At 37.4% G+C, this 13,963-nt stretch overlaps 1 protein-coding gene across 1 annotated transcript in view; it reads right to left on the minus strand.

The window, feature by feature from the left end:
- Positions 1–13,963, minus strand: part of Gas2 (growth arrest specific 2) — a 137,625-nt gene that overhangs the window by 120,884 nt on the left and 2,778 nt on the right. The window contains 1 exon segment of the mRNA XM_004642684.2: positions 4,317–4,438. Coding sequence (XP_004642741.1) covers positions 4,317–4,438 — 122 coding nt within the window.

Raw genomic sequence — 13,963 nt, forward strand, 5'->3', positions numbered from 1 at the left:
GAATGGATGAAAATGATGTGGTGTTTTCATACAATGGATTACTCAGCTATAAAGAATGATAAACGTGAAGCCTTTATATTTAATTGGATGCCACTTGAAGATATACTTATAAATGAAATAAACCAGACCCACATGTGTAAATGTCATGTAGTCTCTCTAGTGTAAGAACTAAAAAGAAGAAATAAAAATAGAAAGGTATAACACAATTAAAAGCAAACCAAGAAATTAAGGGTTAAACAATGAAGAGAGGGCAAGGAGAAAAGCTAGGAAACATGACAGGGGCAAAGCCATACATTTATATGCAAAAGATGCTTAAGGCAAGGATCCTGAGAATATTCAGCAAGTTCTTGAAACTAGCTGTTAAATGGTAGGATTCTCACCCTGACTAACTCTATATGCTGATACCTGTGAACTAAGCAGCTGCACAAAAGACAGCAATGTGTAATAGTAGGGTCATGCTTAGAATGTCTGTCATTCTGGTCTTCTAAATACATACTGATTGTCATGTCGTATCAATTATTGTCATACTATCTCTGAAGCAAATGTTTTAAAAAATAAAAGGTAACAAATGAACACAAGAGACAACAAAAAAAAAAAAGTCATAGGATTTTCCTGCTACAATGATGTATATGGTTAGATTTCTAAACTTCTGTGTAAAAATATGTAATTGTTTATTCATAATTTTTGAAATATTTTTATTTCTTTCCTCACATTCTAGGGATTTAAAGTTTAACATATTAATACTTGATGGAAAATACCCATTCCATGTTATGTCTAAGATGTGTGATATTCAGACAGTGAAGTTAAGCTCAACTTCCTGTATAATAGGGTAATAATAGCATTAAGCTTCTCTTCTGGAGAGTTAACAACTTAAGTTGTCAGACCAAAAACTAGAGCAAAAGAAGGGCTGCAATGACAGCCAACATTTTGACCCTAGCTTTTCAAGTTCAGTGAGGACTCAGGACATAGGAGAACCTGTACTGTAACATCCAGTAACGCAGGGATGGGACAGTTGTGTCCCAAATTTTCTGCTCAAGGAGATTATAGGGCCACAGAAGAAAGTGATTGATGATGTAAAGTGTACCAAAGGAGAGTCCTATGGAGAGAAAACACTCTCTTAGGCTTTCACAGAGAGCAAATGGGTCAAGCAACGGCCGTGATGCATCCACATGTCTGACACTGACAAGGGATCTACAAACTGCAGTACAGAGTTTCAGGGTAAATCCTGGGGAGATTTGGCTGACCTTGTCATATACAAAAGTTAAATTTCTTGTTGCATAGGTCTTGCTTTATCTTGGTCTTACCCATCCAGCAGAAAGTTATAAACACGAGGTATAAAACATAAAGCCATAGTAATATGCTGAGCTGTAAAAGGCTCAAGTCAACAACTTCTGACATTACCAGTCCTACAGATAACCCATCACTGGTGACTACTGGACTATATTGGATTATTTTGCCGAATTCATGCACCTAAATATTTAAATGGCAAGGGAATACCCATCTCTGACAAAACTGAACAAAAAAGGTGTATACAAAGGAAGGAGCCTTTTATATCTGTACACACAAAATAGTTAGGATAGATATGCAGCTAGTTTCTTTTAGTTCAATGAGAAGAAAAATTTGTATTAATATTGTTTGGACAGGCTATCATGTCTGCATCTTGTAGTATGAATACCCACTATGAAGACAACAATATGCAATATATTCATTATTGAAACTGTCTTATTAATCAGTTTTGAAGCTGTCTCATTGCTATTTGTTTCTCAATAAAATTAATAAAAAATAATAAATTTAAAAAAGATATCACTCTGGTAAAAATTAAAGAAATATTTTTCATAGAGAAATAAGTGTGTTATTAGCAACAAAAAAGAAAAGAAAAACAGATATGAGGATCAATGGAACAAAGTACAAAATGCAGACATAACCCCAAACACACTCAGCCTCCTTATCTCTGACAAGGGAGCCAAACATGTTCACTGCAAGAAAGACTCCTTAGTAAATAGTCCTGGAAAAACTGGCTCTCCACATGCCAAAGACCAAAACTGAACCCATATCTAATACCACGGATTAACCCAAGTCAAGATAGATCAAGGATCTAAATATAAATAATGAAACACTAAATTTTCTAGGAGAAAAAAGTAGGTAGAAATGTTGCTAATACAGCAATATTACAAAGAATCAATAAATTGGCTCCCTCCTTATTAAAAAGCTTTTGCACAACAAATTAAATCACCAACAGAGTGAAAAGGCAATTATATCCAGTAATCTCTCCAACAAAGGACTTACATCTGGAATATATAAACTGAAAAAAATCAGAACTCCCCAAATTCAAAGACTCGTTCCAAAAATGACCATCTGAGATGAACACACACTTCTCAGATTAAAAAATACAAATAGCAAATAAAAATATGAGAAAAATTCAGTATTGTTGGTCACTTGAGAAATGCAAATTAAAACAAAACTGAAATTACATCACACCCCAGTAAAAATGGCTATGATTAAGAAATTAACAGATAACCAGTGCTGGCTAGGCTTTGAGGAAAAAGGAACCCTTCTCCACTGTTGGTGGAAGTGCGGCATGGTGCAGCCGCTGTGGAAATCAGTGTGACACTTCCTTAAAAAACTAGGAATAGCGATCCCATTCAAGCCAGCTATTCCTCTCTGGGTATCTTCCCAGAAGAATTAAAAATGTCACATCACAGCAATATAGGTGCACTGATGTTTATAGCAGCCCTTAAAAGCTAAATCTTGGAAACAACCCAAATGCTAATCAACTGAGGAATAGATTTTAAAAGTTATGAGTTTCTTTAAATATATAATGAAGTCCTACTTAGCCATAAAGCAGAATAAACTGCAGGCTTGTGTAGGTAAATTGATGCAACTCATAACTAAAATAAATCAAACCCACAAGTGTAAACATCATATTGTTTCATTCATGTGAGAAACTGAATGACTAAATAAAATTGAAAGCATACAATGGATATTGTGAACTGGTAAGAAACAGTTCAAAAGGAAAAAAAACGATGTTGTGGGAAAAGGGAAAGGAAGAAAGGGAAAAGGAAAAATATATTTATGTACAAGATAGTTAAGCTAATTATATATATAGTTAGCTTTCTGAAAAGAAAGGTTTGGGCTCATATTGTTTGGATAAGATTTTATTCCTATATTTTGTACTCTGTATAACTAATCTGAAGACAATACCCAATGTATGGATTATTGTAATCTCTACTAACCTGTTTGGAAACTCTATTATTGTTATTTTTATTTTTTATCTTTAAAATAAAAAACTAAACTGTATCAAACGTAAGCACAATGCTGTACACACACACACACACACACACACACACACACACATCCACACTCACACATTCACAAACACTCCTTTTACTCTGTGCTGTGAGGAATGCAAAAGCGATCTGACACTTGCTTTTGTATATTTTTATTTTACCCCGCATCCAACATTGTTTAGCCTTATTTTCTTGCTTCTTTTTCCTTCTTTCTTGCTTATGCCAACATATTGAACATGATATTTTATCATACATTTACAATAGCTAAAAGAGTATTCGAATTAATATACAAAAAAGCGGAAATCTGAGAATTCAGTAATGTAACAGTCCTTGGTTCCATGATATACTCATTAATATAAAACAAATAGTGTCTTCCAATTATACTATCCCAATACTCTACCATTACATTTTAGGAATGAAGTCCTACTCAGCCAGTCTTTCTTGGGTAAATTTATGATTCATTGCATAAGGATAGAAATTATTTCTCTCAATTTTTAATCAACAGTTGGCAGGGCCGGCCAAATAGCTCAGGAGGTTAAAGTCCTGCAAGCAGGCACAGGGGCTGGAGGTTCAATCCCTGGGCTTGCCATGCTGGCCCCAACCACTGGGCATACTGATTCTGCAATTGAGACTGGGCGTGGTAGTACACGCCTGTAATCCCAGCTCTTAGGAGGCTGTAAACAGGCAGATTACTAGGAGAGCAATCTAGTAGTGAGACCCTGAACACCCTGTAGACCCTTCCATAAAATACCAAAAAAAAAAAAAAAAAAAAAAAAAATTGGGATTCAGCCAATTGTATTTTTGCATGCTAGCCTTTCCCAAAATATTTTATTTAATTAATTCTCAAACCATTAATTAATTAGAATACAAAGAACATACCACATTATCTAAAAAGTACCCTCTGTGCTTTGTTGTCCATATAGGCCTTGATGCATCCATTCACAATCAACTCCCAAGCTGCGCCAGGCTCATAAGCAGCAGCAAGTGCAGCCTGCCTGTGAGTAGTCGCCTCTGCCCCGGGCCCTTTACCTTGGCGGGCTTGTGCGAGTCCGCGGCCTCCCTGAACTTCTCCTGCACAGTCGCGGCAAGCTGGCAGAGCAGGGCACCGTTGTCCAGCTTCTCCATGAAAGTCTCTGCCGTGATTTCCTTCCCTGAAATACGTAAAGACCGTTGTGAGCCTGCGATCATTCCAACACAAGCACCCAGTTCAGGAGGAAAAACATGCACGACACAATTCCTCTCGCTAGGATTTCGCTTCCAGATGAGCTGTGGGTGTCACCTAGGGACCATAGAGAAGCATTTCTTTGCCGTTTTACAGTTTCTATTTACTTGCAAGAGTGGCATCATTTTAGATTGTGATGATGTAGTGCCTGGCAGCGCCACATTCTTATTCCATATTGATGGTGACAAATACTATCTTGGGTCAAATAAAGGTAACAAATAATAGTTTGAGTCTCACCACTTAGCAATAGGTGAGAACACTAGCAAACCAGTCTTCAAAACACCAAGAACAAGCTTTAGCAGGGACCATACAATGTGGCCTCCTGCACGCACTCCTGGTCCTATCAAGTATTCCATTACTATGGCCTACAAGCAGAGCTGTTATTTATTTATTTATTTATTGAGGAACAAATAGCAAAGAGACAGTTTCAAAACTGATTAATACAACAGTTTCAATAATTAATACATTGCGCATTGCTATCTTCTTAGTGGTTATTCATAGTACAAGATGCAGACATGGTATCCTGTCGAAACACTATTAGCACAAATCTTTCTTCTCATTGAATTAAGCAAAAGTAGCTGTGCATCTAACTATTCTGTATAAATGGATACAAAATGGTCCTTCCTTTGCATAGTTTAGTCCTGTCAGAGGTGGGTGAGCGTCTCGCTCTGCAGTTCAGGCTGGCCTTGTGCTCATGTTTGTAGCCCCCAGAATGGTCTTGAACTCTCAGAGATCCTCCTGTCTCAATCCCCCTAGTTCTGGGATTACAGGCTTGGGTTGCCACCCCCAGTTCAGAGCTGCAATTTTACATAGATGCACACATAAAACTACTGACAGGAACACCCCGGATGTCCTTCCGATAGTTGAAAATTATGTATAAGCCAGCATTGACAAATTACGTAGCATAGCCAATGCGGAGCCATGTCTCCACTGATACCATTTTCCTGAGTAACACAGCCATGTTGAATGCAACTCGTACACTTTGTTAGAAAGACCCTTTTTAACTACTGCTTTGTCCATGATTTAGCCCTTGAACTGCAAAATTACTGTGATCAGATCTGCTTTTGTTCCCTCTCCTCACAATTACCCTCACAGCTTCTACTACAGCTCTTAGGAACACAATCCACAATTGGCCACATTCAACATTTAAACGAATGCCAGTTAAAGACCATTTTCTTCTTTTTTCTTACATAGCTCCCAAAATATAGTTTCCTTTCTGTTTTTCTTCTTTCAATTTGTAACAGCTTCCTTACGATATACTTCGAATACCTTCCAATTCACCAATTAAAGTCTACGTTTTCATGCCTTTCAGTACATTCAGAGTTGGACAGTCCTCACCATAATTTCAGAACATTTTATATCCCCCCCAAAGAAAACTGAACCCTCTAGCTGCTCCAGCTGGTTCCTCCAATCCACAGCTCTATAAAAGTCACCACTAATTACTTCTTATATTCTCCCCACAACTGATCTTTCCTAAAGTACTCTTAACTTGATTTCTTTTTTTTTTTCTTTCTTCTTATTTATTTATTTATTTATTTTGGTGAAACTGGGTATTGAACTCAAGCCCTTGCACTTGCCAGGGAGGCCTTATTCCACTGAGCCATCTCCCTGGGGCCCAACTTGATTTCTTATTGTGCTAAGTTTCAGAATGTTTCATCTCTATTGTCTTAATTTCCTATGACTTGGGAGTCACAGGTGTTGTATAGTCAAGCTTCCATTTTTCATGTCATTTTACTAAAAGCCTTCATGATCAGATACCTACTCGTCTGACAGTGAGAGCGATGACTATTCCTTGGGTCCTCAACTTCTAGTTCTAATGCACGCCATGGACACTGCTAAATTAACCTGTTAGACACCACCCTCACTAGGTAGGTCTTCACGCGGACTCCTCTTCCCTAACCTCCTCCTCTACTCTTGAGATCTATACACGTTTCCTGATGTCCTCTCTGCATGCCTCTAACCCACCTTCTAATCTCACATCTCCAGTCTCTGCTCTGTGGGCCATGATGCCTTCCCACTTCCACTCACAGAGCTTGCTGTTTCTGTGGCTACACTTTTGTTCCCTGCATTGGCTTCTGTTTTCAGTGTGTTTCCTTCTATCTACATGGAAAATTTTTGTGTTTCCTGCAATCACGGTTACCTCTAGAAAGAGACTGGGCTGACTGACCTGTTTTATGTAGTCATTTTCATAAGCATCATTAATTTTGACATGGATCAACTGTTTCATTTTCTACTGTAACATGTTTTATATAAAGTTCTTCTCTTCCTCAGTATAATATAAACTTCTAGGTTCACTGCGTTTTGTCATCAGAGATGGACACAATGTTATTCATGCAACAGTCAGCACTACTTTCTGAAAGCATGGTAATTAACAAGCAAAGAAACAGACAGCTGGACATCTTTGGCAAAATAATGTGCATATGTTTATAAAAGGTAGTTAAGTTAACACGTAAAAGTGTTTTAAAATTTTATACTGAGATGTCCATAAGCACCATGATTCCATTCTATGAATACATGAAATACATATGACCCTTGGGCCAGGGAGATGGCTCAGTAAAATAAGTGCTTCCTGGCAAGCACAAGGGCCTAAGTTCAATCCCTGGTTCTGAAAAAAAAAAAAAGGAAGAAAGACATATGACCCAAATACAGCTATACATGAGTTACTTATTAAACTGACAGTATGTAATAACTTTGAATTTTCAGAAACATCTGTTCAAACTATTTTTTTCCAGTTTGGGGGGGATGGTGGATGAAGAGGAAAAAGAATTAAGTTTTCTGTTGCCCCTCCACTGGATATCCACACTGAGCCCCTACTTAAGATAATGAGTTCTGCAGGTGGCAAAACGTCAGTAGCTCTAAATATTCCCAACAGACATTAGCCTGCGCAAATCAACTTTTATTTCAACATGCCTGCAGTGCAACTCAATTCAGAAATGAACACAATGGTCTCAAGGTACAAAAAGCCAACATACCAGACTGTATTGTTCATTTATTGTATTGGCCTGTACTTTTGAATAAGAGGAAGAAAGTTATTTTCAAAATGGTTTGATAGACATGAAAAATAGTTGAACAGAATTATTACTTTATTCAAATGTACTTAAATTTCAAAATATAAAGGTAAACTTTACATTCAATTGTTCAGTGATTTCTTCATAAGTTACGTATAAGGCTTTCTACATTGGAAAGGTAGCTAGGTCTTCTTAAGTTTCAAGTCAGTTTAAAGATCCCTTCACAATTCTAAATCATAAGGTGATTACAATAAACTTAAAATAACTTGTAAATTATGAAAAGAAGAATGACTTTCATTAAAAATCCATTAACAATTTACTAAAAGATATATGAATCATATTTTCATCCTTTACACCTGAGGGTTTTTAGTTACTCTGCTTTTCATGAATGCTTGCAGAGAAAAGGTTCATTGAACATCTGTATCAAATGAAAAAATATATTAGGTGTCAATTTTCAATTCTGTATATTTTATAGCTTAAAATAGTGAGTTTTTCTAATTTTTGGCTCAAACAGACTGTTTCATACTTCAGTTGGAATGTACTGCCTCAAATGAAGGAAAAATGCAGAACTGAGAAGTTAAAATCTTTATATGTATTTTCCATCCTACTATGAAGAACCATTAAATATACATCTTAAATGTGCTGTATGATTGTAAGAAATCAGTGTGGGATGATGTGTTACTTCATTCTTTACTGAGCTGATATTATCAACAGTATTCAAAAGAAAAAAAGCATAACATAAAACTAGTTGAATTTAAACAGAACAAATGTAGAAAGGTCTATAAAAGACTAATTGAAAATTTTCAAATGAAAGTCTGAAAAATTTAAATATATCACACAAACCCAGATTTTTAATGTACATTGTGTTAGCTGGTTTCACATGTCAGGTTATAAATGTCCGATGCAGCGAGATTTTAGAACGAAAGACTTCTTTCTTTCCCAGCTGCATCCTCTCAAAGTTCCTGGTATGGTTAGGGGAACACAGGTCAATACGTAGGCATAATGAAAGTCATCCTGAAGTTCGGAAGTGCACTGGGTTGTAAAGACTACCGACTGGAAGAAACATCTAAAGTATCCTAGTCTAGAAGTAGCATCTTCATTTTCAGCTTTGATCTTCACATCAGTTTAGTCATGACTGACAACTCTCCAGTAAAGATCAGGCACTTGGTTTAATACTATAGCTAGTTACTTATGCTTAAGCTACTATGGCTCCACAATAAGGAAGAAGCAACCACCAAAAATTTAAGTCAAGCAACTAAAATACACACACACACACACACACACACACACACACACATTCCTTTCAGAAATATGTCTTCCATAATTTTAATAAGGATTACATATTAATATTTAAAGTACTTTACACTGGAACTACCTGGGAAAAAATTTATTTCATCTTCTATGATGCTGACAAGAAAATTTTTCTCCAGCAAATTAGCAGTACTGCGTTCTCAGCGATATGCTCATATCTACTAAATGTGTCTAACACTAATTACTCTGTGTAAGGACTTGATTTAAATCCTTTCTTTGTATGTGCATCTCATGAGGCTGTAAAGTGGATGCCGTTATTTTACCTTTGCATGGATAAGAAAACCTTGCAACCCAGATTAAGTGACGAATAGTTTTCTCATAGAGGAATCGGATTCTTTGACCCAGAAGTCGGAGTTCATTGTCTTTGCTTTCATTTACCATGTATAACTATCTAACTCCTAGCTGAGTACACAAATGACTACTTCCTATAACAATGTGTTCTCTCAAATCCAGCTGTCCTTTTCTTTATAGAAATATCCCACAAAGGTTTTCAGGAAAAAGAACCGCTTGTGAGTAAAGATAACGATGCTGAGGAAGGAAGAGCAGTTTACCTTGAATTTTGGAGAAGAGCTGAGCATCTCATTCATGTGTCTTCTGATGTCTGATTTGATTGATTATAAAATAAAGTGATGACCAAGCCTTAAATATCTAAGGATGGTCCAGGCCTGGTACTTTGGGTGGTAACCTCCCGCCACACCTCTGCTCTTAGTCTATCATACTGGAGAACTCACTATCTTAATTCAAGTTACTCATATTTTTGTCTTCTTTTATTGGAACATTTTATTTTATTCATTTATTTTTTATGTATTTGTTACAGGGTATACAGGGTACACAGTCTCACTACAGAGATCGGACTCATAGTGATTCTCCTGTTTACAGGCTCCCAAGGGCTGGAACTGCAGGTGTGCGCCACCATGCCCTGTCTCAATCGCTACCTCGGCGTGCCCTGGGGGGCAGGACTGGCATGCATTCTGGGGATTGAACCCCCCGGCCACTGTACTCCGCCTAAGCAGGCACTTTAGTCTGTTGAGCTATCTGGGGTACACTGTAGATGGACATAACGATCACATTCATCCTGGGCGATTCGTACCTGTACATGAGGTATCTTGGTGCTGCTGCTGCTTTTCCCATTGCCCTCCCTTCCTTCAAACTACTTTTCCGAGACTGAGCTTTAAAGGCTGTGAGACAGGAATTGATTCATTATGTCTAGAAACACTAGATCAATGCCTGCGATACAAATGAAAGGGGCTGAGGCAGATATAAATCTAGATGTAGATACATAGATAAAGATGATATAGATAGATGTAGACATACACACAGACGTAGATGTAGACAGACATAGACATAAAAAAGTCAGGTAGCGTCAGCCTCTCTGAAAGGTGTCAACTTGTGAGCATGAATTTGACTCTAAACTTTGGAACCAGCACAAATTACTACCCTTCCTAAGGAATTTTTATTTTCCATATCAAGAATATGAAAATCTCTCAGGATTAGTATCTAAGAAAAAAACAATGTGCTAGAAAAGCCATTAGAAAACAATTGCAACTGACCAACTCCAACAAATAGATATTTAATTTTTAGTGCTGAAAATATGTCAAGAATTAACTGAAAATGAAAATGTTACACACTTCTCATATTAAATTAAAATGATTTCATTTTCTTTTATGTTCGTGTAGAAGGGTCAGAGAAGGGTAGAAAAATCACCATGACATCAAGTGCCATATTTTCTAATATAAGTAGAATAAAATCACTATAACTGTATTTTAAATATAATTTATGCTTTACTTTGTCTGATATATATATATATATATTTCCATCATAATGATTTGTAATATTTGAAAATAATGTCAATTTTTACTATTAACAGTTATCACCTGTCCAAAAATACATGTTCATGTGATTCATATAGTATTACTGAATAAAACCATACATACATACATATGTGGGGTTTCGCTTTGTTGTTACTCTTCCTTGTTTGTTTGCAAGGGTGGAGACTGCAGCCAGGGCTTTGCACATGGTACATCCGGACCTACATCTCCAGAACTTAGATCAAGCTAGCAGCAGACAAGGCCATCATTTCCAAATTACTGCCACATAACAAGTGAGGGAAACAATCTGCGATCATTCAGGTTAATGCGGATCATTCAGGTTAATGCGGCTCTTTCAAAGTTAAACTAACAGCAATCTTCAAATGTCCTTCAGCACCCATACAATCAGTGGAATGTGTCTAATTTATTTGACTGCCAGATAGTTGTTCTAATATGGAGTTATTGATTAATTTAACAACATACTATTTCCTCCAAATACAAATTCAGGTTTCTACCAGATTTATTGCATAAGTATTTAGTGTTCTAGTATGTCCTGAGGACACTGTTAAGTAACAAATAATCAATAGTCAGTAACTGAGCAAAATTAACAAAGCACAAGGACTAGAATAAAGATGCAATATGCAACAGAGGAAAGCGGCCGAATGCACTCTTCACATGGAAGGATGACAGAATATTTCTGCCCCATTTTCTGTCTTTTCTGAGTGTTTGTCTTAAAGCTGGGATAGAAAGAGTATTTTATTTAAGATCAGTTGATAACCCAAAGATATGTGAGAAGCCAGAAAAGCTGGCACAGCGATCTGCTCCTGGGTCACGCTGGTGTGTGCCCTCTCAGCCACCCAGCCACTGTGCCATTTGCCCACCTTTTCTGTTTGATTTACGACACACTAACTGGTATTTTATATTCCAACATATAAATTTTAGCTGGCCAGACAGCCTGCTGCTGCTTCTTTAACTCTATGTCTAGGAATCATTCTAGGGTGGGATGTATTATTGTTACAGATTAAATAAGTATATCTTGCCTGAAAACTGCACTTAATAACTATATTTGGGAATGAATGTGAAAATTGATCTATGAACCAAAATAATCACTTCCTTCTGTACCACATGATCATATCCTTCAGAAACATCTGAATATGATTTGAGTAGTTCATTAAAACTACATTTTTAAATTGACATTATCTGTGGAAGTTCAGAATATCTGAATTTAGAATATCATTAACATTCCCTTGATAAAATAAAAAAATAACAATTATGTATTAGTCAATCTTTTCACAAGTAAGGTTGCCTATCATAACGGTAAAACCTAATTAAAAGTTTTAACTTAGTAGGTAAATTTCTTCTTCACCAAAGAATTAGAATAATTTATATTGAGAAGAGACCAACTTTAAACTATCCTCAAGATCTCTCTCTCTCTCTCTCTCTCTCTCTCTCTCTCTCTCTCTCTCTCTCTCTCTCTGTGCTTAATGTGTTTGGTTGTCACAGAATCTCACTGTGCAGCTCGGACACATAGTGACCCTCTTGTTTTCAGCTTCTCCAATGCTGGGATTACAGTATGTGTCACTAGGCCCAAACTCTGGTTGGCTCAGCCCACCCTGGGGACAGGACTGGTACAGCCTGTGGTGCCAGGGATTGAACCTCAGTCCCTATGCTTGCCTAAGCAGACACTTAGTGCTCTGAGCTATCTTGCTGGTCCCTCACTTTCAAGTAGATAAAAAGTAACCTTTGCAAACCCACAAACAGAAAAAAACCCACAAATATTTCTGAAGTAACAAAATGGGGAAAAATAATTTTAACATTTGCCTTAATTGCTCCATTTTCAAAATATGAGAATACTTTTTGTACCTATCATATGAAAGAAAAAATTCCTTTTAATACAGCCATATATGTTTTCTCTTTTCTATTGTAATGCTCCTCTAGAATATAATTCTATTTTTCTACTTGCCAATGTATTTGCCAGTTTAAATGATCTCAAGTCACTGGACTCCTCCATATTCTCTCAGAGGCATTCATGATGCATTTACTTCTTATGAGTCCAAGTCAATTCAGAGGCAATGCTTTACTTGAGATTCTTTTAGAATTCCTTTCAAGAAAAACTTCATAGCTGTCTCTGCTACTTTCTTCTCATTGCTGATACAAAATACTTCACACCAAAAATTAAGGAAGGGAAGGTCTATTTAGCTCACAGTTCATGGAGGTTTTAATCCATATTCACTGGCTCCAAGGCAGAGCAGCACATGGCAGAGGGCAGCTGTTCTTGGCAGCAGAAAATAGCAAAGAGCAAAGGGAGGAGCATCTACTGCAGCTGCTAGCAAGCCTCTCTCCCCTCCTTCAATTTGTATGCAGATTATCTGTTCCAGGGTGGGTGTAGGACTTGCATCCATAATGCCAGCTTTGGGTCATGAATTAATAACAAACTCTAGAAGCCTCCCCATGACTGCATGAGGCCTCAGGAGACAATTGGACACTAACCATAACAATAGCCATCTTTTTAAATTATTTTTCAGCTATTAACATTCTTACATCCAGTCTTCCTCTTATTCAAGTAATTCTTCTTTTCTTCACTGAGGTAGACTGATGACCTCAGCTGCCCTTAACTAAGTCTCAAGAGATGGATTTCTTGGAAACTTAGATGTCTTGAGTCAAAAAGGGTATAAGAGGTCATGTTCTCCAGCCCCTTCATTTTACAGTTGAGGACACCAAAGCCCAAAACAGATAGCTGAGTGACCCTGGGCAAGTTTCCTGCCCAGCAGTAGAGCAGGATCAGCAGCCAGGTCTCCTGATGCCCAGCGAAGAGCCAGGTCTCCTGATGTCCAGCGAAGAGCCAGCTCGCCTGACCTTAACCTAAGATCTTTCCATTACACACACTGCCTCTATTCTTTGGGGCTGTGTTAGGCTGCTCACATTGATCACACTGCTTGGTAAATGATCACATTGGCTAAATAAAATGCTTGCAAAGACCAGTCATGGGACACTGGAGCACACCTGTGTAATTAGGCTATCCCTTAATTTTTAATCTCATGCTCCTCTGCCCCAGAACATCCTGATGGCTTCTCCTTATCACACTGTGAATAACAAGCTCCTCCTTATGCTCTTCCAAGCCATGTATGACAAGCCCCTAGTAAAACCCTCGAAACTTTCTCCCTCTTCCCATGAGGTTGACACTAGCTTTATTTAGTTCTGAAGTAGGAAACCCCTTCCTACCTTAACCCATACACTCCAGTCTGCAAATACACTTATTTCACGCCTTGCCTGGGTAACTGTTCATCTTCCTTCAGTTTCCTTTTAACTATAAGTGCCTTAGAGAAG

This window comes from Octodon degus, unplaced genomic scaffold (assembly GCF_000260255.1).
Source record: "Octodon degus isolate 3935 unplaced genomic scaffold, OctDeg1.0 scaffold00159, whole genome shotgun sequence".
Classification (NCBI taxonomy): domain Eukaryota; kingdom Metazoa; phylum Chordata; class Mammalia; order Rodentia; family Octodontidae; genus Octodon; species Octodon degus.